This window comes from Lemur catta, chromosome 25, assembly GCF_020740605.2.
Source record: "Lemur catta isolate mLemCat1 chromosome 25, mLemCat1.pri, whole genome shotgun sequence".
In the NCBI taxonomy this organism is placed as follows: domain Eukaryota; kingdom Metazoa; phylum Chordata; class Mammalia; order Primates; family Lemuridae; genus Lemur; species Lemur catta.
In genome coordinates, this window is record NC_059152.1 from 7,832,419 (window position 1) to 7,858,795 (window position 26,377).

Here is a 26,377-nt window from a genome sequence, read left to right on the forward strand (position 1 = left end):
GTTTGCAGTGAGCTATGATGATACCACTACAACTGTAGCTAGGGTGACAGAGTGAAACTCTGTCTCTAAATAAATAGGTAGGTAGGTAGGTAGGTAGATAGATAAATAGATAAGCAATGAAGAACTCCAAATTCAAAACGTGGCTCTGTGCTACAACAGTAGTATTTTTTTTTAAAGATATTTTTGTAATACTTGAGCATTTTTTGGTTATCAGAAGGGTAAGCTTGTTCAATAGTTTAAGTTCTTCTGTTGTACATGCAGTAAATGTCTTGGTTAAAAGTATAACGTTGTAAATTATTGACACTCTTTATAAAGTCATATAAACTTCCAGGAAGGAATTTTTATAACGCATACACTTGGGATGCTAAAATAATAAAATTCTTTTTGAGTAAACGGATATTGCTTTGCTTAAATAAGGAGTCCCATTTGCTTATGCCAATTTATGATGTTGAAGCATGGAATTATAGTATAGCTAAGAGTCATTTCCCCAGGATTAAGCTACCATGACTTGTGTGCTGTATCTGCGGGCTTTCATAGTGACTATGACACTGAAGGCCAGTAGCCAGCCTAAGTCCAGAAGAAAACACAAATGAGGGCATAACAAGTTGTGGTTTACATATATGCATAATCATTTCCTGAGCTAATGTACGTAATACTGTGCATGATACTAAGACATTATGCGCCCAGACTCTATTTTCAAGTATCTTCTGTTACCCTGCTAAATTGGAAATTAACACAAGGTATGTCATAGGCATTCCCGAAAATACACATTATTGTCAAAAAAAAACCACAAAATGATTTAAGAACACGTCTATGGGGAAATTGTTGAGTTTCAGTGTTACATACTTTTTTCAGGAAACATATATGGAATATGTGCTGTGTCCTGGGGAAAGTGCCGGAATTTTAGGATTTAGAGATTGGATATGGCAGTCTGTACGCTTGAATGGTCCTTTGATTGCCAGGCTAGTGATTTGGACCTTGTTGACAGGTTTCAAAAAGGGGCTCGATGTAGTGTCTTGGCAACACTTTCGAGCCGGACACTGAGTCAGAACCTCCTCCTCACGGCCCCTCTGCCATCCCTCATTCTCTTCCTTATTTGTGATGATGGGATCACTGTTCTCCCAGGTGCCCAGTCTCAAGGGTCTCTGGCTGTGTTTCCTGTGGTCCTCTGTGTGACAAAGACCATCGGTGGCGATTCCCCACCTGATCCTACTGTCCCCACCAGCACTGTGGCCGCGTCATCCTGACTGGGCACTGTGCATCCTGCCTCGCTCCCCTGACATGTCCCCTCCTTATAAAATGCACGTGACCAGCTTTGCTCCCATAGCCCGCTTCTTTTCCTGAGTCACTTCCTGTCTCCTTGCACACTTGGCCTCACTTTTCCACTGCCTCTGTCCCCGGCCGTACTGAATTTCTCCCAGTTCCATTGATGTCACGCTCCTGATTTGTGGCCTTTCCACGTGTTCGTCTCTGTTGAGAACCTGCTTCCCTCCCTAGCTTCTGCCCCCACCCCATGAGTGGTGGCCCCTCCATTCCCAGTTCCTGATGGCTCCCTCCCTTACTCCACTGTGCTGGATAAACTGTGCTTCCCTTATCCCGGCAGCATGTCGTACTCGATTAATCTTTGCTTGTTTACTTGTTCTTGCTCCGCCTTTTCTGTTAGATAGTAAATTCATGAGCTGTGCTGTTACATTCTTATTCATTTGCATCTACACCATTGAACACAGTCCTCAGCACTCGGCAAGCATTAAATAAGTACATACAATAAAACTAAGTACAGTCTGTTAATATGCTCCTGATACGTATTTTAATAGTTGAGAGATATTAGCAATTATCTAAATCATTATTATTATGGTTTTAAGTGAATACTCAATTTAAAAGTATATACATCCTTATGAATCTTATGATATAAAAGAGGCATATAACTGAGCTGTTTAACTTCTGGTTATAGATTATTGAGAAACACACACACACATGCACAAAGAAACATGGTTAAGATTGTTCACTTAAGCAGTGTTTGTCATAGTGAAAAGCTAGAAACAACCTCAATATCCATTAATAAGGGAATAGATGCCTAAACTATTGTATATTCATACAATGGGAATCGGTACAATATAGTAAGTCCTCACCTGACATTGTCAATAGGTTCTTAGAAACTGTGACTTTAAGCAAAACAACATAGAACAAAATGATTTTATCCTAGGCTAATTGACCAAAACAAGAGTTAAGTACCTATGGAATATTTCTGGTCCCAAGGACATCTAGCAAACTTTTAAGTAAAGACTAAAACACTTCTAATAGTAAGCATTGAAATCAATGTGAGCTATATATACATTTTTAAAAGATTAATAAAAACAAGGAAGGAAATTACTGACTCAGTTATTTAAGTTCAGGGTCAGGAGTGGCTAGAGCCCATCCCAGCAGCTCAGGGCGCAAGGCAGGAAGCAGCCCTGGGCAGGACGCCATCCCGCTGCAGGGTACATTTGCACCCACATCCACACTCAGACCAGAACCAGTGAACCCAACGAGCACATCTTGAGATGTGAGAGGAAACCTGTGTGGGAGAACATGCAACCTCCACCCAGACTGCGGCCCCAACTAGGAATTGATTGGTTTCATCATCCATGTTACAACGAAACAATGTGGAATGAAACATTATTTGAGGAGCTGCTGCAGTTAAAATGAATGAACTCTAGCAACATGTTCCCATGTGAATAAATCTAAACATAATCCTGGGTGGAAAAAAACTGAGTGGCAGAGGAATAGTTACATTATATACCATTTGTATAAATTTATAAAACAGAAAACAATACCATTCAAGTGTATAAAAAGGCTAAAAGTACAGGCTGAGGAAGGATGCCCACCAACTTACGAAGGGCAGATCTGAAAAGGGAGGAGATTGGATTAGAGTGTGGTGCACATGGGGCTTTGACCGACCTAAACCAGAGATGGTAAAAATTTAGCATCTATTAAGTATTGATGGTGAGGGCATTAGTATTTGTCATTCCCTCTAATTATAGAGTATTTTAAATATTTCATAATTTAAAATGATTAAAAGTCATGGTTAGAAAGATAAATGTAAGCTGCTAAAGTCACTTTTAAAAAAAAACTAGATATATAAGTAATCCATTCTCTTAGATTTTTCAGTATTTTGTAAGCTTAAAAATCTAAAACAGGCCAAGTACAGTGGCTCACTGTCTGTAATCTCAGCACTTTGGGAGGCTGAGGTGGGAGGATTGCCTGAGGCCAGGAGTTTCAGACCAGTCTGGGCAACATAGTGAGACCCCGTCTCTACCAAAAATAAAAAAATTAGCTGGGCCCACGTGGTAGTGCACACCTGTAGTCCCAGCCACTTGGGAGGTTGATGCAGGAGGATCACTTGAGCTTGAGAGTTCAAGGTTGTAGTGAGCTATGATAGCGCCACTGCACTCTAGCCTGAGTGACGGAGTGAGACCCTGTCTCAAAAAAAAATACACACACACACACACACACACATATATAAATAAAACAGGTAAATGCAACCTAAGACCATGACATCACTAATAAATACATAGAGTTCATAAGCAAGACATAGGAATCCCATTTTTCCCTGTCCCAATCATGCCCACAGAGTTCCGTCTGACTGTGAGCTCCATGTTCTGAGAGGCCTTCCAGGGAGGGTGGAGGTGAAGGCAGGGAACCCGGACATCTGAGCACAGGATGGGAAGAACAGAGACAGCACAGAGCGGGGTGGGGAATGCAGGAACTGCCCTTTAGTACTGGGAGCACTTTCAGGTAGACAGGGGAAGAAAGGAATTGCAAGTTATTCCAGAACTTGGAAGTAGGATCTCTGGTGAATGCTCCAGGGATTGAAATCTGGTCTCCAAATCAACAACCATCTAGCCCTTCGAGCTGTCTAGCGGGGAGATACACTACCTCATCAGCTGTCAGCTTCCCTCCCTGGAGGGACTCAAACGGAATGTCTATATGGGATGCTGAAAAATATGGTAGACCCCACCTCCAACCCTTTTTTTCTCATAGGAAGCCTTTTCCGAGTGCCAGAATCTATAGCAATCTAGTGTAGTGCTTAAAACCAATAACTCTGATCCAGACAGCCTGGTTGGCCTTCGAGCTCTGCTGTGTCCTGGCTGTGTGGCCTCAGGTTTTGTCACTTGCTGTACTTCCTCAGCATTAGAATGGTCACAGATACAGCTGTCTCCCGCAGGGGTGGTGTGAGGCTTGAGTCACGTATGCAGAGTGCTCAGAGCAGAGCCTCATACTTACTAAGTGCTCAGTAAGTGTTAACTCCAGAAAAAATAAAAGTGGTGACTTCGGCAGAAGCTGGCTGGCTCAGACTCCCCCCATTCCCTGGCCAGGCAGGGGGAAACCGGGCTCCAAGGACTCAGGCTGGGAAAGCACAGACTGGATTATGTTTTAAATCCTACCGTTCTTTGACGGATTCCTATCAGTGATACCATTGATATGTTTCTTGGAAACTTTAATACACTCTGTTGACTTAAAATGATAGGGGAAAGACTCTGAGTTTTAAAAGTTTTACACTTCTCCAAATTGTTCTCGGGAATTCTAAAATCAGATGTTTATTAATTACAAAAATGAAAAATATTTTGCAGAGCAGAAGACTTTGAGAACAAAATGAAGCTTCCAATCACAGAATGTAAACTTTGGAAGTGATGGAATTAACAATTAATTGCTATTATTTTAACCTATTTTATTTATTTCTAATCATTGATAATTATTTATGAAACTAGAGGATATAGGCATTTCCAGTAAGTACTTATTATATGTGGTATAAAAATAAAAGCAGGCTTCAAGAGTGGATATCAGTTCTTTCTCCATTTTGCGGCTTATAGTACTTTCTTTGTTTTGGGGTGGTGTTTTTTTAAATTGATTTTTGAGCTATCCTGTTGTGGTGTCTGTTTTTTCTTTTTATTTGATTTTTGTGCATTGCTCCTTGAAATGCAGCATTTATGGTATTTTGTGAGCCATTTGGTTTACAATTAAAAGAATATATGATACTTTTTTTTTTTTTTTGCTTAAAGTAATTACATCTTTTTTTGATGGAGTAAAAAAACACAGTTTACGTGCTCTATCTCCCTTTCTTGTTGACTGATTGCTTAAAGTAGGAGGCGTCAGACTTGGAATTAATGGTCAGTAACTTGGCTGTGGTCCGTGTTACTCAGTAAACTGTAGCCTCCACAGATACCAGGTCCTCCCTAAATTCCTGGGCTCTTATCTCTGTGTGTCTCTTTGTGTGTTCTGTGCATGCACCTGTCTTTGACCCACCGTGAAGGCAGGTCATTGTTAATGATTAACATCCACTGCCCGAAATCTGGATTTGCCATTACCAGAGTGGCTTGTGCCAAGCAATTAAATAAATATTACTGCTGGCAATCTCATCAGCCGAAAGAATTCTTTTTGTGTGCTTCGTAATTTCAAAGTATTCAAAAGGGTTCTTCTAATACCTCAGACCTTTTTAAAAATTTACTTTGGAATGTTTCAAAGTTCCTTCAGAAGGAAAATTGCTTTTACTGCCTTCTCTTCTTCGATCTTAGTTTTTTTCTCTTATGAAAGTCTTAGAGAAGTGATTTTTTTTTTTTATTTGTAAAGTTGTTGCAAGGGAATTTTAGGTTGGGACATGGGATTAAAAGTGTTTTTTTACCCAATTACTGTAGTGGTAACACACAGCCTAATTGAGTTTGCTACCGTTATCTCTTTCCCGTGCAATCTCATTTAACAATAGCTAGTTGGATTGATATCAGCACCACTGAAAAGTAATATCTTAAAAAGGTAGACAGTAATGAGTTAGAAATTGAAAGTTGACTGGAAATTATCCACTGTCCCCAAATACACTACAGTAAAATGTGCAATTTGGACAAAAGTTATCAGTTAAAAAAATGGATTACAGAGTTTTTAACATGTAACTTTTTTTTTTCTTTTCAAGTAATACATAGTATTACAGTGTAATGAAGAAATACCAATCTGCTCTATAAATACAAACCAACTGATACATATTACCTGAATATCAATTGGTGTAAAATAAATCATTTCTCCTGAAGTTTTGCTTATGCAATTTGCTTAGAAAAAGATAAATTTAAAGAAAGTTTCAAAGCTGAATTTCAGTCTACTTTAGTAGAATTACCATAAATTCAGAATTATTTTGATCTGAATAAATACATTTCTCTGTTATGAGCACTCACTCCCCGATCTCTTCTTGATATTGTCCTGTTTATTTGTGGGAAGTTGGTCTTCTGTGTTTATTTACTTTTATGATAATTATACTGACAGATTCAAATTACTCTTTGAGTCCATCTGTAAGGAGTCCAGGGCATTAGTAGGTTTGAGTCGGCATTCTAGTCCCACGGTTTGGCTCTAATTTCTTCCAGGAGCCTTCATCTTACAGTGTTTCTTCATGGGTCAGTATTCAAAGTGTGGTCTGCTTGAATAAAGAAGGAAATGTTTGCACAATCCTCACCGTTCTCAGAGCTCATGGCCCAAAGCTCTACTTGAGAAGGCATCTACAGTTTCTTACAAAGATTGTAGTATCAGGGTGTTCTAAGATTAAATTTGTCTGGAGCAGTGTAAATAAAAGCTTACCGATGCCTTGCTTTCTATGTGAGTGCTTGATTTCCTAACAGGGTAATTTAGAATAGAAAGTAGTTCAGCACTAAAAGGAATATTTATGTCTCTGGTAAAGAACAGAACACTTGGTAGAAATGAAATAAAAATGGGGATACAGTTTTAAAACTTTGTAGAGTTCTCTGTTTTACTGTCGAGTAATTTTTTTCCCAATAGGAATAAAAGTATTTTTAATTCACAGATTTTCTGTTTCTCAGAAGTTCAGTGATTCAAAATGCAAAACTAAGAGGAAGTTTATCAGTAAGCATCATGACAGAAGAATTTTTATTAGCTAACTCATGAGATCTGTTATAAAGTGATACTTTCCGTACTTCGGTGGGATCTTAAAAAGTTCTTTGTATACTGAATATATTTTCCTTTGGCTTATAATTTTAAAGGTGTCTTATTTTCATTTCCGACAGGCCTTCAATGGACTCCCAACACATTCGTTAGCTTTGTTCCAGTGTCCCTTAATAGTGCCACCAAGATGTTTGATTCTTTAAGCAGACTCGTAATACCTTACAGAACTGGCTCTGTAAAGAAGTCTGAATTGCAGTCTTTTGTAACTAGAATAATTATTCTTTTCATCAATCGAGCTTTAACTTTTGGCTTTATTTAAAAATGGGTCATTCGCATCTGCACTTCGTTGCTGTGTGTTAAATGTGCATTTTATGTGTCAGGTGATGAAGAGAGAGCAAAATGTTAAAAGTCAGGTGTGAAAAATGTGTGGTGCCTGTTTTAGGATCCTAAAACTAACAGAGGAGAATGAAGCCCGTGGAAAGGCTTTGCTTTCCATGTAAGTTAGTAATATGCTGGGGAGGAGGGAATTTCTCTCTGTGCACCAGAATGCAGCAGCTGAGGGGTGCGAGTGCAGTGTAACAGACCCGCAATGTCATTCTTCCTGCACGGAATGATTCTCATACATGTGCATCTCTGCGGTAGGAGCTGCGGTCCCGGGAGGAGGAGCTGACTCGAGCGGCTCTGCAGCAGAAATCTCAGGAAGAGTTGCTAAAGCGGCGTGAACAGCAACTTGCAGAGCGGGAGATCGACGTGCTGGAGCGGGAACTTAACATTCTGATATTCCAGTTAAACCAGGAGAAGCCCAAGGTGAAGAAGAGGAAAGGGAAGTTTAAGAGAAGTCGTTTAAAGCTCAAAGATGGCCATCGAATCAGTTTACCTTCAGGTATGATTCTTGTTTTTTAAAGATTTGTGTGTGTCATCCTTTTAATCAGCTTCCTAATTTCATCAGAACTGGGAGAGAGCTGGGGAAATGGGATTGTGAGTGAGTTAGTATCTCCAGTTGTGGCTTAAAATCATGGTCCTAATGCAATGACCAAAGAGTTTTCATGTAGGAAACAGCATAAGGACTACATTGCAGTTCACTGCACTGTGAGTGTTTAGTTCTCAGTATACTTTCGTATTAATGAATTAGGTGATTTATTCCTTTTGAAATCAAAGCAGAACCTCTCTTTTAGCTGATTGCAAGTTATCAGCATCACATGTTATTGTGAAAGTCCAGAGCCATAAAACTGTTGGTATTTTATCATTAAGTTCATTGCTTTCACAAGGATCTATAATGCCATCTGGTATCGGAGTTCATTTGGGGACGCTAATACATTCAACAAAATGTATCAAGTGCTTCAGTGAATTCCTGCTTTCATCCAAGAGTCTAAAGTCCTTGAGGCACAAAAATGTACCTGTATATCTTGGGGAGCTTTTAAAAACATTTTTTAAACATTGTGACAATAGCATAAAAGGATTACTAAATCCTTTTAGCAATGTGTTAGGAGAAACTAAAGGAATAGAAAACAGCCAACATGTATTAATTCACTGAATTAAACTCTTTAATATTATGTATTATATTTGGTTTAAGGGCAAACCAAATACCCCCACTGTATTTTGTGATTTTTTCTACTACCAGGGTAGGATGGTGACAAGAACAGACTGTACTTTTATGGAATATGTATTAAATATATATATATATATATTTATGCATGTATGTATTATGTGTTAGAGTGCTTTTTATGGATGCTAGTGTTTTTCTAAGGCGTCTGTTAATGGCATGGAAATTTGATTTAAATAACAATAACAGTTTTGTTTTATATCAAGTGTGTACAAATTGTCTTGTAAAATACTTATATTACAAAATACTGGAAGGCTTGCAGCACACTGTGACATTTTAGGTTATTACAGATATCCTCAATTGTTCAGAAAATTGCTAGTTTGTGGCAGTCATGAGCATCCAGTATACCTTCATACATCATTGATCATTTGGTTTGGTGAGGTGAGAATAGGTCCTTATACATTTTACATTCAGCCTCTCTGGGGGTGAGGGTGGTACTTTTCCATATTCTCCTCTCATGTTTGCTCTTAGCAGGAGGGTTGTTTGGAGGACTGCTGAACTGTCTTAGGTACCAGCCAGCCATAATTTAAAAAACAGACTATTTTATCTATGTCGTTTCTGCTTTCAGGCATAGATGATAGAAAAATTCAGAGAGGCACTAGATTCTTCAGTTCTCAGCTCTATCAGCTTTCTTGCATCTGTGTTTTGATTATGTTATTGTAATTTAATATTTATTGTTTCCCTTAGGAAACTTTGGAGGAGGTGGCGGGGAATAAGAATCTGATAGAAAGGGAAATAAACTTGGCAGAAAACAGTTAAATCATTGCAATGGTAGAGTGATTAAATAAAATATCTTAGGATTCCTGGGGTCAAATTTTCACTCTTGCTTTTCTTCTCAAACGTTCTTTGGCTAATACCTTGAAATTATTCAAAGCAGACTCAATGTATTTGACTGTTTTTGCCAGGTTCCGTTTACTTCTAGATTATACTATTTGGACTTCTTTATTACTGAGAATAGAGGAGACATTTTAGTTACACATTTATTTACTTTGTGGCACTTAATAAAAGATTCTAGTTAAAACATAACCAAAAAGTCTGCTGCTATAGTTCTAATCCATCCTGAAGGAAGGAAATCCGGCTTCTGGAATTTAGCATGACAGTTACCGCTCCTGCCCACAAGAGGGCGATAGATTATTGTAATATTGGTGCTGGTACAGAAACCTTTTCCTAATTAGACCCTTTCAGCTCTAAACACACCCACACACCTGTGCGCACATAAGTAAACACCTCAAAACAGGACAGACATCCAAAAAGGTGAATAACAACTCTAAAAATAATTCTTTTTTTCCTTCAGGAATTTTGCTTAGTATAGAAGAGAAAGCAAGTATTTGTACCTTAAATTCAAGGGAGTTAGTTGTATTCAATATTATCATCTGCTAGACAATTTTTTGAGTTATCAAATTTTAATACTGTTTAGTAGAGGAAGCACTTAAGGATGGTGGTCTAGGCAAAGATTTTATGGCTAAGACCTCAAAAGCACAGGCAACAAAAACAAAAATAGACAAATAGGACTATATTGAACCAAAACAGTCAACAGAGCCAAGAGACAGCCTGTAGAATGAGGGAAAATATTTGCAAACTATTTATCTGACAAAGTACTAATATCTAGAGTATGCAATGAACTCAAACAACTCAACAGCAAAAAAACCCAAAAAAACAAAAAATAAAACAACAAAACAAACCCAAATCATCTGATTAAAAAGGGAAAAGGAATGGAATAGACATTTCTCAAAAGAAGATATACGGAGCCAAAAAACATATGAAATAACATCACTAATAATCAGGGAAATGCAGATCAAAACCACAATGAGATATCGTCTCACCCCAGTTAGAAAGGCTATTATCAAAAAGACAAAATAATAATAATAATAATATTAACAAATACTGGCAAGGATTCCAAGAAAAGGGAACTCTTATACACTGTTGGTGGTAATGTAAATTAGTTAAAGCCATTATGGAAGTCTCTCAAAAAAAAAAAAATATAGGACTACCATGTGATCCAGCAATCCTACTGCTGGATATTTATCCAAAGGAAAGAAAATCAGGATATCAAAGGGATACCTGTACCTCTGTGTTCATTGCAGCACTGCTCACAATAGCCAAGATATGGAGTCAACCTGAGTGTCCCTCAGCAGGTGAGTGGGTAAAGAAAAGGTGGTGTACATACACCATGGATACTGTTTGTTCAGGCATAGGGAAGAATGCAGTCCTGCCACATATAGCAACATGGATAAACCTCGGAGGCATTTTATTAAGGGAAATAAGTCCAGCCCAGAAAGATAAATACCATAGGTTGTCACTCGTATGTAGGAGATAAAAAATATTTTGCGTTCATGGAAGTAGAGAATAGAATCATAGATATTACTCTGAGAAGGGTTGTGGGGAGGGGAGGAGGAGGAAAGGGGGGTTAATGGCTACAGAATTACAGCTAGATAGTAGGAATGAGTTCTGTTGTTCTGCCACACTGTAGGGTGAATGTGCTTAACCATAATTCACTGTATATTTTCAAAACAGCCAGAAGCGAGGATTTTGAATGTTCCCAACACGGAGAAATGATAAATGCTTGCAGTAATAGATATGCTAATTGCCCATATTTGATCATTATACATTGTATACATGTATCAAAACAACACTCTGTGTCCTATAAATATGTACATTTGTTATGTGTCAACTGAAAAATAAAAAACGAAAAATGTTTAATGTTACACCACTCTGGAAGAAACATCTGATAAGGGACAGATTGAACGGTGATGTGTTCTTTCACGGAGTTGCCTTAGCAAATGTCTTGAACCCCATTGTACACGACTTTTTCCTACGTGTACTAGCTTAGAGAATTTCTCAGAAACATATTTGAGACTCCTATAAACTGACCCTTAATATTTGTGTCTACACATCTTTCAAAAATGTATTAAATATGAATAATTAGATTCACTCATAATTGTGTCCCTGAGAATCACTGTTGATCATCAAATGGCCATTTATAGCTATGGTGACTTACTGCTATGATAGAAAACTCAAATGTAGTTTTATTCCTGCTGGAATTCCTTCATAGCTGGTTACCAAATAAGGAAGATTAATGCTTAGAAAGCGAGACAACTATGATTTTGGGACAATAGTTTTAAAATTACGCTTTTTGAATATTTAGTATTTTTCTTAGAATTTTTTTAGAAGGGAAAAAGTGGCGTGGTCACAGCGAATGTTTTTATGTTGTGACCACTTTATATCACTCCCTCTGTACTATGGTTATTCAGAACCAAAGTTGTGTTTTTAGAACATGTTAAAACACGATGATTGCCATGAGCAGGTATCTTGGGAACCTTTCTTTCCTACCAAGTGTGCAAAGAAAACCTGAGTGTTAGGCACAGTTACTTTGACAATTCAGCTTTAGTTTTCCTGAATGTTTAACTGGGACACATGCAAACTTTCCCTGCTTCAAAGGGACAAGAATGCTTATAATACAGAATGTTCTCCTTTATGTTTAAAACATATAAAGAGTGCTTTTTAAAAAAATGAACGTATTTATGTGTTTTCAGAAGCTTGAAGGCACTCTGAATCTTAAGCATCGTTAAAATCTGGCATCGTGCATTTGCTCCTCCTCTGTGACCTACCCATGTCCCACGCTCTTATCTGACCTATACTTAGTATCTCTTGTCCCATCATTTGTTCCCCCAAGTTTGTCATTCAAATCCTGCGGCTTTGTTCCTGGCCTATCTTCTGCTACAGACCAGAGAGCTCCTCCTATTGTAAAAGTTCACAAAGAATTTGCTTCTATCGTGTTATAACAATCAGGTGGCTGGTGGAACCTTTATAGGTGACTTCAATCTAGAATCAACTGTTTCATATCTGTGGGTAACAATATTTCTTTCTTTCCTTTACCGCCTGTTGCCCCCACCCCACCACCAAATCCACTCAGTCCCCACGTGCTACTGAACTCTTTATTTTTAACTATTCTTTACTGAAACTGCTCTGTGCTGGTCAAATCTTTCATAACTGCTCATTTGGTAGATCCAGAAAGCCTTCCCCTCTGGTACTAAAGTTGTATTTGCTTTGGCTTCCCAACCACCTCCAGCCTGCTGTATATTTCTTAGCAACTACCCTTAAGCACCGGTCTGATCCTGCTGATAAGCCTTGTCTAACTTTCTCATTGGACAAACACTGAAAGAGCTACTGTACCACGTACTAGGGGTTATGATAAAACACGTAAGGTCTTTGCACTCCTGTTACCTACAGCTTTTGCAGAGAAAATATTCATTCAGCAGTGTTTTCTAAGCACCTTTTTTTGTGCAAGACATTGCCAGTTTGGTGGAGGATGAAATGGGTGGAGAGACTGTCATGGTCTCTGCCCACGTAGAACTTACGTTTTATTGGGGAAGGTGGCAGACCTTAAGCTAATAATTAAACAAATACTTACTTACTTGCTGTAATTATTAACTACTGTGAGGGAAAAGTCATATGACAGTGATGAGTGCAAAGATGTCACCTGGTCTAAGGTGATCATAGCAGGCTTCCTAAAGAAGTAACGTTTAAACTCAGACTTGACGTGGGAATTTACCAAATAAATACACAGCGGGAAGGAAGGAAACAGGCCCAGAGCACGTGCAAAGAAAGCTTGGTGTCTTCCAGGAATTGAAAAAAGTCCAGTGTGGTTTGGCCAGGGGTCAATAAATTATGCCCCATGGGCCTGGTCCAGCCTATTCCTGCTTTGCACAGCCCATGGTTTGTATACTTTTAAATACTTGAAAAAAAATCAAAAGAAGAAGAATATTTCATGATACCTGACATTACTTGAAACTGAAATCCTAATCTACATAAAGCAAGTTTTACTGGAACACATTCGTTTATTAAAATATGTATTGTCTGTGGCTGGTTTCTCATTATGTTGGCAGAGCTGGATAGTTGAGATAAATCGTGCAGCTCACAAAGCCTAAAATGGGGCAATGTACCAAAGAAGTGTGCTGACCCCTGATTTAGACCATGAGGAGTAAGGGGAGGATTGGGGTGAGATGAGGCAGGAATATCAAGAACCCAGACTCAGATTTGCAGCGGATTATAGAGTTTGTTACAGTTTTAATCTGTAACTTGAGAATAATCAGAAGCCTTTGAAGGATTCAAGCAGGGGAATGACATGGCCAATCATGTGTTTCAAAAAATGCAGGTATTACTTTTTGCCTTTTTGATAATAGCCATTCCCAACTACAGTGAGATATCTCATGTGGTTTTGGTTTGCATTTCCCTCATGGTTAGTGATAGTGAGCAATTTGTCATATACTTATTGGCATTTGTATGTCTTCTTTTGAGAAATGTCTATTTAGGTCTTTTGCCCATTTTTAAATTGGATTATTTGTGTGGGGGTTTTTTTGTTTGTTTGTTTTTTGCTTTTGAGTTATTTGAGTTCTTTATATATGCTGGTTATTAATCCCTTGTGGGAGGGGTAGTTTGTAAATGTTTTCTCCCGTCCTGTGGGTTGTCTCTTCCCTTTGTTGATTGTTTGCGTTGCTGTGCAGAAGCTTTTTAGCTTGATGTGATCCCATGTGTGTATTTCTGCTTCTGTTGCTTGTGCTTTTGAGGTCTTACCCCAAAATTCTTTGCCTAGACCAATGTCTTATAGTGTAACCCAGTGCTTTCTGTTAGTAGTTTCATAGTTTCCAGTCTTACATTTAAATCTTTATTCCATTTTGAGTTGATTTTCGTAGATGGTGAGAGATGGGGAAGAATGAGGAAAATGTGGTACATAGACACAATGGAATATTACTTAGCCATAAAAAGAATGGAATCCTGCCGTTTGCAGTAACCTGGATGAAACTGGAGATCATTATGTTACGTGAAATAAGCCAGGCACAGAAAGAAATGTCACACATGTTCGCACTCATATGTGGGAGCTAAAAAAGTGGATCTCATGGAGGTAGAGGGTGGAATGGTGGCGACCAGAGGCTGGGGAGGGAAGACTAAGAGAAGTTGGTTAAGGGGCACAGATGTACAGTTGGATAGAAGGAGTAAGTTCTAGTATTCGATAGTACAATAGGGAAATTATAATTATTAATTTATTGCATATGTAAAAATACCTTGAAGAGAATTATAATGTTCCCAACACAAAGAAAAGATAAATGTTGAGGTGATGGATATCACGGTTACCCTGATTTGACCATTACACATTGTATCAGAGTATCACATGTACCCCACAAATATGTGCAACTCTGATATATCAATAAAATTTTTTTTAAAAATGCATCTGGCTTCCATGAAGCAACTCAAGGGGATAAAGGTGGACGCAGGAAGATGGATACAAGGAATTGTAGCAGCCTAGGCATTGATGATGCCGTAGAGAGGGAGGGAACAAACAGTGTAACTAACATTTATTAAGCATTTTTTATGTCCTAGCCCTGTGCTAAGTTCTTTTTATACTTTGTATTTTTCATAGCAGTCCTATGAAATAGGAATAATTGGAGGGGTTTTTTTTTCCATTTTTATAAATGACAACACTGAGACTTTAAGAAGTTACTTTCCCAAAATTCATATGGCCAGTAAGTGGTAGAACTGGCATTCAGATCCAACTGTGCTAACTCTAGAACCTAGAATAGAAATGTCTCTAAGAAAAATATATAGCACAGAATTTATCAGCTATTTTGTGTTTGATGCATGTGTAGGGTCAGGGAGAAGATATCAAGAAGCATTTTTAGATTGTGGCATGAACACTGGACAGTCGTCTTTGCCTACCATCTTCCAAATCCTCTTCACCTCACATACCAGGCGGTTCATTAAAGTTATTTAAAGTATAATTTCCAAAAAGGTAAATTACAGCTCTCTCGCAAATATAAAAGGAACACTTATCAAAGATCTTATTAGATTCCTTCACTAGTGAGGAACCAGATAAAACCGGTTGAGATGAGAATTTGAGGAGCTAGGTATTTATGGACAATTTAATAAAGGAATGTCAGGGTTAGATTCCTGGGTAAATACAAACCCGGTTGGTGCCCCATATGGAAGTAAACCATAACCTCTGGGGTTCTCTTTGTCACCAGACAGAAATTATTTGCATCGTCACCAGACAAAATCTGCAAGGGAACCCCTGCCCTACCTAGTTGTAAAAATAAGCAAAGAGCAAAGCAGTCAATCCAAGATTAAGCTTAGCACTGCACTGCAAGAACAGCCAGTAATGTCTTTTACCTACATCCAAGCTGAGATGATTTTCCTGACCATTGACAAAGTGTTCTACATTCTCCTTTTCCTGCTGGTCATTTTATAGTTAGGCCTTGACCACAAAAGCTTTTAAACCTGCATTTTCTGTTTTCTTCACTACAGCAACCGTGTGAAATGTTGCTGTTCCCATTTAGCAGGTGAGGGAACCAGCTCAGAGGGGTTCCTTACTGCTTTGAGGTCCATAGTTTGTTAGTGACAGAACCAGGGCTTGTTTAAATCCAGGGTGTTCTATTTCAATTTTGTTTTTAACTATCTCAGACTAAAGGCAGGTAACTCATTCCAGAACACTGTTAAGTTCCCCAAGAATTCAGTAATATTTCATTTTTCTCTCTGTGTGTGTATCTCTTGGTACCTAACATGCAAGCTCTGAGTCATTATTTATTCTCTTGAACTCTGACAAGTCAGAAACCAAAGCAAGAAACAAAAGGACTCTAAAATATACTTCATAGTTACTGTCTGGCAATTTTTGCCTTTGTGACCATGTGTTAAAGACGTGGTATGAAACTAGCTTCAAAGCATGAAACGTCAGTTCTGCCTGTGTTTTGCATCCCACAGATTTCCAGCACAAGATAACCGTGCAGGCGTCTCCCAACCTGGACAAACGGCGGAGTCTACACAGCAGCAGTTCCAGCCCCCCCAGCAGCCCCACCGTGATCCCCCGGCTCCGAGCTATACAGTGTGAGCTTGCACGGCCACCTCAGGGGCTTCTGTGTCCATTTCTGTCATTTGCGTGACTTGGACTCAAATTAAGCAGACATACGTTGGTTGATAGCAGGTTGTAAGTGAGCCTGCGACATTTCATAGATGCCACCACTATTTGGAAAACAAAATTGGGGCGTAGGCTCCTCCGTCTCATTTTCTTATACTCACGACACGTGAATTTTAGATGCTGTGCCATTGTCACGTGACCAGGCCCTGGTGTAGACAGCGGAAGACTACATCTTGTGACATTTTGTTGAACACTCGCACGCATAATTAACATAACCTAATTATATCATCAGTCTTTTCTGTACGGATATTTTGAAACATGAAGTCAGGAATTCAGGATGACTTCCATTTCTTTCCTTGTTTTGTAAGGGGAAAAAAAATGTTGGCTGTTTTTTCCCCAAATGAAAATGAAATCCTGACTGTTACAAAATATTGAAAATAAATAGATAAGTAATCAGATCTTTACTGCTAATTTACCTCGAATTTGTATCTTTTCTATTATTCCACTTTTCTTGCTATTTTTATGAGTAGAGATAGGAACTTGCCAGTGATTGGGTGAAACAAATCATTTCTTCATTGTTTTCCTGTTTTGAGTAAGGTAGTTTTCCAACTGAGTTGACTCATTTAACTTTTTTTATCAAAGCTGATATTGGTTAATGGTGATGCTCTGTTTAGTGACTTCAGATGAAAGCAATAAAACTTGGGGCAGGAACGCAGTCTTTCGGCAAGAAGAATTTGAAGATGTGAAAAGGAATTTCAAGAAAAAAGGTTGTACCTGGGGACCAAATTCGATTCAAGTGAAAGAAAGAACAGATTGCAAAGAAAGGTATACATGTGTGGTATCTGGCACTATCTAGGGTACATTGTGGCAAATAGCAGTGCCCGTGTTAATATGGCATTGGCCAGATTTAACTTCCAAAAAGCACGTAAATTTTAATGCAGAGATATCTCACTATTACTTTGATTTTCTAGGCTGACTTTGTCATCCTAAATTAATCATTATTGAGTTAAGCAATTAAAAAATCTTTCTGATATTTTTTCTGTCTCATTGTAAGGTTTTATTTGTACTCTGTTAGCTGTTCAAAACTCTGAGTACAAAATTCCTACCTTAAAAATATTGTAGGCATGTATCCACCAAAACCCGATTTGTATATTATGTGGTTGCATTATATGAAAATAAACATTTTTCTCTCGTAGGATAAGACCTCTCTCAGATGGAAACAGTCCTTGGTCAACTCTCTTACTAAAAAACCAGAAAACCATGCCGTTGGCTTCGTTATTTGTGGACCAGCCAGGTAAGTGTGTTTGAGGAAGCAGAATTTGTTTGAGTTAGACTTAGCACCTGAGCGCTCGGAAGCTTTACTAGTCTACGGTCCTTAAAGTAGAAGAGGGGAGGTTGGCAAGTAATCACATTCGTTATAGCTTTACTTAATCTCAAAAGTTATTTTCCATCAAGTCTTTATGGCTGAAGGTAATTAGGCTCCACATGCTTTTTGGGAATTTGTAACTCGTGTTCTTTATCAGAAAAATTAGTGTCATAATTATGTAGAACCACATTAATTGAGTACAGGAGATGTTAAATATGAAAATATAGATTCTCTGGAAGTTCTGCTGAGAGCAAGGAGTAGGGCTTCTGGCTATATTTCCACCTATTAAATGATGCAATACTGCAAAGCAGGTTCACTGTGGAAAACTACTGCTTGGAGAGTTTTACATTAGAATTTCTGTTTACGTTAAATGAATCATAATGATTTCTTTTCAATATTCAGTATTTATACTAAACACTCAGATCTTAAAAGGTCGAGGAGCTGAAAATTATGGAAAAACTTTTCAAGGATGGTTATTAACAAAGAAAAGAAAATTGGTCTTTATACTTGATCATGCAAGAGGACCCTTTGATACTGTGATCCAATGAAAGATATTGCAGCAAAATGCAGTGTAAATTTCTTGAATGTCTTACCAATGCTGTGCTTCATTTGCAAGCACCTTTTCACTCACTGCCCGGGTTCCGTTTCTCCTTCAAAGGTTTCTCCTTTATGAAGGCAAAGGGAGCTTGGGTAAGCAGGGCTAGGCAGTGGAAGGGGTGGGAATGGAAGAAAAAAGAGGGCACCCTGAACAAAAGGCCCCCCAGGGAAGAGCACAAGCTGCTGGAGAAGGGCTGGCATCCCAGGTTGTCTGGACGATCAAGCGCGTTTTAGGTGTAGCAGGATGCGATGCTGGAAAAGTCGGAGGTTCTACTGTGGATTGCTTTGGAAACCAGATTCAGGAGTTTGTCATTGTGTCATTCATTGTTAAATATATTACTTATTACATAAATAAGAATTTTAGCTTCCTCTTCAGCTAGTATAATTTGTAATCCTTTGGGACTCTGTAAACTCTTTGGAGAATCTTCCTCTGTTGTCATGGCCCCCAAACTTTGGTAAGGGCTTATTAAGCACAGACTGTTGAGCTACCCATGCTCCTAAGAATTTCTGATTCTATACGCCAGAGTGAGCCAAGAATTGGCATTTTACAAGTTCCCAGGGTACACTGCCGGTCCAGGCCACACACTTTGACAACCACTGGTCTGCCGTGTGACAGTTCTTCCCCACGCAGGTGTGCTGGGCACAGTGGACCCTGACACACTGATTTAGGTGCAGTGAGGAAAAGGGCACGTTCGATACGACACATTTAGTGCCTGTGTTTGTGCGTGTGCGTTTTTGTGTCTTGATGACTTTGTTTCTACAGTAGTTTCTGTTATTGATGCCAGTGGGGAACAATCTCCTGGAGGGTAGGAAACAGCAGATGGTTTACTTGCTGGGTCATCTGCAGGGAACCTTGAGTTGTCCGGCCCTGGGGTCGTGTGCCGGAGAGCCCTCCTGGGGGAATCATTTGCCAACCTGGAAAGGACTGTGTGGGTTTTGATGTCAAATATTTGTTTATTTGTTAGATTTTTAGCTTTCTTTTACAACCTAGTTTAAATAATTTTTTACTGTAAAATAGCACTACAGTGTGTATATTTCTACCTTTATTTAGGGGCGTGTGAAGAGCCAAAACTTGCCCCAGATGAATCAGAACACAGAAAACCAAAGCAAATAAAATCGCCTGCTCCAGCCTACCTTGATCTACCTCTGTGGAAAGATGGTCCGAGAGAGAATCCCGTGGAAGCTGAAAGCTGGGAGGAGGGACCCTCTGCGAACTCCACTGCGGGGTCTCCTCAAGTGACTCCTACGAATAGTCTGAGCCGATCCCCCCAGAGAAAAAAGACGGAGTCCGCTCTGTACCGGTGCACCATGCTGCTGGCCTCGGTGGCTCTGGGGGTGGACATCAGAGAGCTCAACAGAGCACAGGCTGCCGAAGAACTGTTGCCCAGGGACGAAAAGAAGAAACGAGAAGGAATCTTCCAGCGGGCTTCCAAGCCACGCAGAAGCACCAGTCCCCCCACGAGGCTGCCGTCCACGGGCGGGGAGGCCAGCAGCCCGCCCTCCCTCCCGCCGCCAAGCGCCGTGAGCCTTCTGTCCATGCCTTCTCTCTCCACGAAGTGCCTGCTGGAGACGGATGGGGACGATCTGTCCGTGGGCAGCACGCCTATCGCTGACGACCCCGAGGTGCCTACTCCAGATTTTCATCCTGCCGTTCCAGAGAGCAGTCGTGAGCCAGCCCGCATGCCAACACTCCAGACTGATCATGGTGTGTCCAAAAACCCGTCTCCTTCCTTCCCAGAGCAGACCCCTGGGAATGTGCCTTCCTGTGCTTCTTCGAAAGATAGAGCATCACACCACAGACGGACCGTGTCCGATGGCAATCAGACCCCAGGTAGGTTGCATAGTACTTGGGTAAACATATCAAACACCACTATAGGGATTAGAATGTGAAATGTACGGATCTCTGATTTTATCTTTTCCTAGGGACGACATTTAACAATGTGTTTTTACCGTTCACATAGATCTTTGAATTTCAGCCCTCTCTCCTCTTTTATTTGATTCTAATTTAACTATAATTGGGACTTCTGGGAAAAGTATAATTAAATTTCAGTAGCTTAAATGTATAGTTGCATTTTTTTTTTTTTTTTTTGAGACAGAGTCTCGCTCTGTTGCCCGGGCTAGAGTGCTGTGACATCAGCCTAGCTCACAGCAACCTCAAACTCCTGGGCTCGAGCAATCCTCCTGCCTCAGCCTCCCGAGTAGCTGGGACTACAGGCATGCACCACCACGCCCAGCTAATTTTTTTCTGTATATATTTTTAGTTGTCCAGCTAATTTCTTTCTATATTTTTTTAGTAGAGATGGGGCAGAAATGCATTCTCACGCACAGTTCTAATAGATTTTTCTAGTCCATTAAGGAAGAGGGGCTTGGCCAGCAGGCAGCCACTGGTATTTCTGCAGCGCTTTATCGATGCTAAAGCACTTTGACGTAAATTGTCTCCCTTAGGCTTTGTGGCAACTCTGTTTTATACATACCCCCTGTCCAGAAGCGAGGGCAATAGAACTCATGGGAAATGAATGAGTTGCTCAAGACCACACAGTTACTGAGTTGCGCTGTCAGAATTTAAACCTGGGATCCGACCACTGCCTTATGCTGCCTCTCTCCTCCTCTTAGCTGTGTTCCTTCTGTTTCGGAAATGGGAGGGGTGGTTACCCAATTGGACTATGTTATTGGGTGCCAGAGGGGTGCTCGCCTTTGAGATTTCTGGGGTTCAGTGGCACTTTAATACTGACCTTTGAGGAGATACCGTAGCTACATTGGAAGAACAGGTGGTTTGGAGTCGTAGGACTAAGGTTCAAGTTCTAGTTGTACCTTTTGGTAAGTTTACGAACGTGGAACAATTATGTACCCTGCTTTCTTGTTCGAATGCCTTGGAGGCATCTAGTGACACAGATAGTGAAATGGAAGCTGTCTGAGCTCCAGTCTCTGCTTTGTCGCTTATTTGCTGAGTGACCTTGGGCAAATCACTTAACCATTTTGTGCCTCAGTTTCTCCATCTATAAAATGGGGATGATGATAAAATACTTAGCTAATAATATGCTTATCTAATCTGTATCACTATCAAGATTGTGGTAAAAGTCAAATGGCACACTGACTTTCTGTAGGGGTTGACTATTTTTTTTAATATGAAGATAATTACAATAACCTCATACACCTGTCCTGAGTATTAAGTGAGTAATGTATACGAAAAATGGTTTCTAAATTGTAAAATGTTATGGTAGGTCAGTTATAAAGCCATATTGAAACTGAAACTGCTTTCATTCTGTTTGTCTTTTTGTCTACTTCTTCTCTTTAAATACTATACCTGGAGGCCCGGCGCGGTGGCTCATACCTGTAATCCTGAGGTGGGCGGATTGTTTGAGCTCAGGAGTTTGAGACCAGCCTGAGCAAGAGCGAGACCCCATCTCTACTAAAAATAGAAAGAAATTATATGGACAGCTAAAAATATATATAGAAAAATTAGCTAGGCATGGTGGCACATGCCTCTAGTCCCAGCTACTCAGGAGGCTGAGGCAGGAGGATTGCTTGAGCCCAGGAGTTTGAGGTTGCTGTGAGCTAGGCTGACACTATGGCACTCTAGCCCGGGCAACAGAGTGAGACTCTGTCTCAAAAAATAAATAAATAAATAAATACTATACCTGGACATGATACTTTTCAGATTATTGTTCATTATCTTTAGAGATAAGTTGGCTTATTATCCTTTTGTAAGTCAATAAAGTATTGGTAATTTATAATTGTGCAAAGAGAAATCCTAGCTTAATAATCCCATAAGAAAGCATTTTTTCTCTTTTTTGTAAGCCAATATTTATTTGCTAAAGTGGTAGTAAATCAATTCTTCAGTACAAACAAGAGAAGAATAACATTAAACCTAACCGCTTTCCTGTTTTTATCAGTTTTTTCAAATCATAATCAAAAGTGAAGTTTAATCATGTTAACCATCATTTCTAAACATCTTAAATTTATTCCAATCTCATCCATTTTGAAAGCCCCTCTGATTATAAAACACTAATAATGACCATTGGTCTAAGCACTGTGAAGATTATTTAGCTCTGTTTACAAATATCATTTCCATAGGTTGATACCATAGGTTCAAACCTTGCAGTACTTTGTCATTAAAAAAAAAAAAATTAACCGAGCACAGTGACACACACTTGTAGTCTCAGCTCCTCAAGAGGCTGAGGCAGGGGGATTGCTTGAGGCCAGGAGTTCGAGGCTTAGGTTTGCTACTGTGAATAGCCTCTGCTGTCTAGCCCAGGCAACAATGTTAGTTTAGCCTCCATCTCTTAAAAAAAAAAAAAAAATTCAACTGTTGTAAAAAGGGTTTGTGTTTGTGTTTTATGTTGAAGGTCACTTTAAAGTGATCACCTAGTTGAATTGGCGTCATCATTATTTTTTCTGATATTCATTGTTTTAAAAGTCATTGTCTTCCTAATTGCACACTGTCTTGGCTTTCTCAACCAGCTGGTGCAGCTGTGATCTCAGCCACCGGAGCCTCTGAACTGCCACTCCCCTGCTCCTCCTCCGGTCCTCACGGTGACCAGCCAGGTGAGAAGCACAGAGCTGTCAGCATCGTGCCCCGGCCTCGCCCCGCCTCCCTGAGAAGCCGGTTGGACACCCGCCTGGTGGGTCATCCGGGACCGAGCCCTACCCGTGTCCTCGGTGCCAAGGGAAGAACTAAATTCCACGTGCCTTCGTTACTGGACGCCGACGTGGAAGGTCAGAGCAGGGACTACACCGTGCCTCTGTGCAGAATGAAGAGCAAAACCAGCCGACCGTCGATATATGAACTGGAGAAAGAATTTCTGTCTTAAACAAAGTGCCTTACATTGTTTAAGCATTTCTTGTTTGTTTTTTTTTTTAAGCTGAACAAATGAACACAATATATCTACCTTTGAATTGTTTCATGCTGCTGTGTTTTCAAATCTATGGCCATGTTACTAAATTAGTTGTGGATGTCTAACTTCTCCAACAAATGTATATGATTGCTGTTAGCCATTTCTATTGTGTTTTCTATGGGATTCTTATCTAGTAACCTGAAATACACAGAAGTGTAAAACAAGAAATGTGTACCCATGAGAACTATGCTGGGTAGAATGATCGTGAGCACAATTATAATACTTTGTTCTCATTTATATTCTTATCTATTAGTACAGAACAGAAATTGCAATGAGGCTCACTGTTTTTCTTTCCTTCCTTCCTTCTTTCCTCCCTTGTTTTCTTGTCTTTTCTTTTTTTATTTGTTCAACAAAAAGCCAAGGAAGAGCTGTTAGTTCCTTGGCGAGAATAATGTGATATTTGTAGGTAAACGTGTCTATTTTTTAAGAAGTCTGATGACTGGAATAGATACAGAATCCTATTTAAACTACCTAACCTCAGCCGTAGGCTTATAATGCATAAATATGTCCAACTCTCACCTAAATTATGCAATGATATTTCTCTCTGAGGAGATTTTACTGAATGTAACTTATAAAAGTTTTATTGAATGTAACTTGTAAACATTTTATCCATTAGAACTCCAAAACAGATTTTAGAAGATACTGACATTTGGCTCAGACCATATTGTATGCCCGTGAGCAAGGCTAATCTCTAGGTTTTTCTTGTAGAAAGGGTTCTTCTGTCATCAGTAGCCATTGATTTGGTATTTAGAAGTGGAAAACTTTTTTACTTTCTGGTAGAATTTTTAAAAATTAAATTACATGTACCTAGCTCTGTTCCCAGAGATCATGTGTTGTAAATAGTCATGTGTTTTAATTTTATTTTTCTCTATTTGAATGCATATCCTAATAAAATCCAGAATACACTCAAACGCTGCCAACTCAAGAAACAGCAGTACAATACTGTTAGCATTTGAGAGTTTTGTCTTTATTTCACATTTCATTTAACTGTGGACAAATGTTAGACATCTGTTGAGATACGGTGATATGTGGAAACAACAGCTATTTTATGGATGACTTTCAGAAGTGGATTTACAAAAATGGTTCTCAAATAGCAGATCCGGGTTTGAAATTATTGATTTGAAATTATTTATGAATCACTTTTATAATCACATACGTATGTTACAGGCAGACTACTGGATTACTGCTACAGAAATGGCTCACCGGGCGCTTGGTAGACTTGCCTGGGTTTCTTCTGTCAAATGTACTGTGCTTTCCTCCTGTCTCTAGAATATGGTTATTTAGAAGACAGACAATAAATATTTAAGTTTTTCCATACAATGAAAAACCAAATTAAAAACATGACTTGATATTTTATTTAAGATTTTATCTTGGTTAAAGTTTACTGAATAACTGAAATGCCACCAAGGTAAAATAAGTTACATCAAGTGTGATGAAATATCTAACCTATAGAATAGAAAAAAGTAGGAAAATCATATTATTTGGCCATTTTGGAACATCTCAGTCACCTAGCCGGTATTGCCCAACAGATAACAAGCAGGGTGAGAGGATTGTATTAACAGCACTTTTTTCCCCCAAGGAAAACAATCTTGCCTTTCGGATTCTTGTAGCAGAATCTCAGGTACTTATTACGTCTCGTTGCATTATTGTCCATTCTGTGATTCGGTTTCACTTTTGAGGGGTTATTGAGTTATGTAATAGAAATTTGGTTTCCTCAAAATTGTATTCCATTTGAAAGTATGGTTAGCTGGTTTGTATTCCGGCATTTGGGAGCATGCCACATCCAGCTAAGAGTAAAGGAAATCCACACCGATACGTGGAAGAAAAATGATGGAAACTGTGTCCTCAGTTTTGCTTCTGCCAAAACATCCCTTGTATGTGTGTGCGTGCTTGTGTGTATGTGTGCATGTGTGTGGCGTGTCCATCTCTCTTATCTCTGTACACCGTCTTCTGTCCCCTTCAGCTTCCTTGTAGTCAGCTCTATGTGATGATGAAGTTAGAAATGAAGCTGTATTAAAAAGATAATTGCAGTTATCAGAATTCAGTTTCACATGTTACTGCACATGGTTATTTTCTGCTGTGATCTATTGTACATTTGCGATTCTCTCTGTGTTAGTAAACTTAGCAGAATCTGGTTATTTATTTTTGTATAGGCTTAACAGCTCACTAAAAGGTAAATTAAGCTGATTACTGTTAGTTGACAATTAAGGTGCCCCCACTGCAGAGATTTAAGGCGTGGACCTGGTATGCTGTATTATGAGGCCTTGTGATTGTAAAAGATGTTTACATATGTTGTCTATTTTTTTAATAAACTTTTTTTTATAGCTGGTCCGTTTGCTCAATGGCTTTGATACACTCCTAACGATTGTGACTATAGTTTGCAATGGTTTATTTTGTACTCAATAAGGAAAAACATGTCAATAAAGATTATTAATGCTTAAGAAGCCAGGTCTTTCTTACCCTGCTACATTCATTACAGTGGAGATCACTAAATGGGTCATGGGATTAAATATTTCAAAAAAAGGTTTGTAATGAATATTTTATTTAAAATGTTTAGGGCTGGGCACAGTCACACCTCTTATCCCAGCATTTTGAGAGGATCACTTGAAGCCAGGAGTTCAAGACCATCGCAGTCAGCGTAGCGAGAGCCTGTCTCTACAGAAAAAAATAAGAAAAGTTAGCCAGGTGTGGCGGCACATGACTATAGTCCCAGGTACTTGGGAGGCTGAGGATCCCTGGAGCCCAGTAGCTTAAGATTGCACTAGCTGTGATCATGCCACTGCACTCTAGCCCAGGCTACAGAGAGCAAGACCCTGTCTCTAACAATACAACAAAATAAAACGTTATTTGGCTTACATATGCATTGAAAAGTTGCATTTTATAGTGAGACTTTTGCAACTCCAGCTTTTCAGAAGGCAGGCACACTTTTGCAGAGTGGAATTAGTATATGAACGAAATCTTCGTTGGTGCTACAAGAATGGGATTAATGAGGCATGTTAATTATTAGCTTCTTTAAATCAGAATAATTTCAAACACCACCTAACATCTGGTAATTCTTACTAAGTGAGTGTAGCCTACTTGGGAGCCTGGGCTGG

General features: G+C 39.3%; 1 protein-coding gene across 1 annotated transcript in view; it reads left to right on the forward strand.

The window, feature by feature from the left end:
* Positions 1–25,611, forward strand: part of MAP3K21 (mitogen-activated protein kinase kinase kinase 21) — a 50,086-nt gene extending 24,475 nt beyond the window's left edge. Inside the window, exons 5-10 of the mRNA XM_045537014.1 lie at positions 7,558–7,798; positions 16,271–16,393; positions 17,099–17,249; positions 17,621–17,718; positions 19,439–20,218; positions 22,849–25,611. Of these exons, the coding sequence (XP_045392970.1) occupies positions 7,558–7,798; positions 16,271–16,393; positions 17,099–17,249; positions 17,621–17,718; positions 19,439–20,218; positions 22,849–23,198 (1,743 nt within the window). The 3' untranslated portion in view covers positions 23,199–25,611. The remainder of the gene's footprint in view (positions 1–7,557; positions 7,799–16,270; positions 16,394–17,098; positions 17,250–17,620; positions 17,719–19,438; positions 20,219–22,848) is intronic.
* The last annotated feature ends 766 nt before the right edge of the window (positions 25,612–26,377 follow it).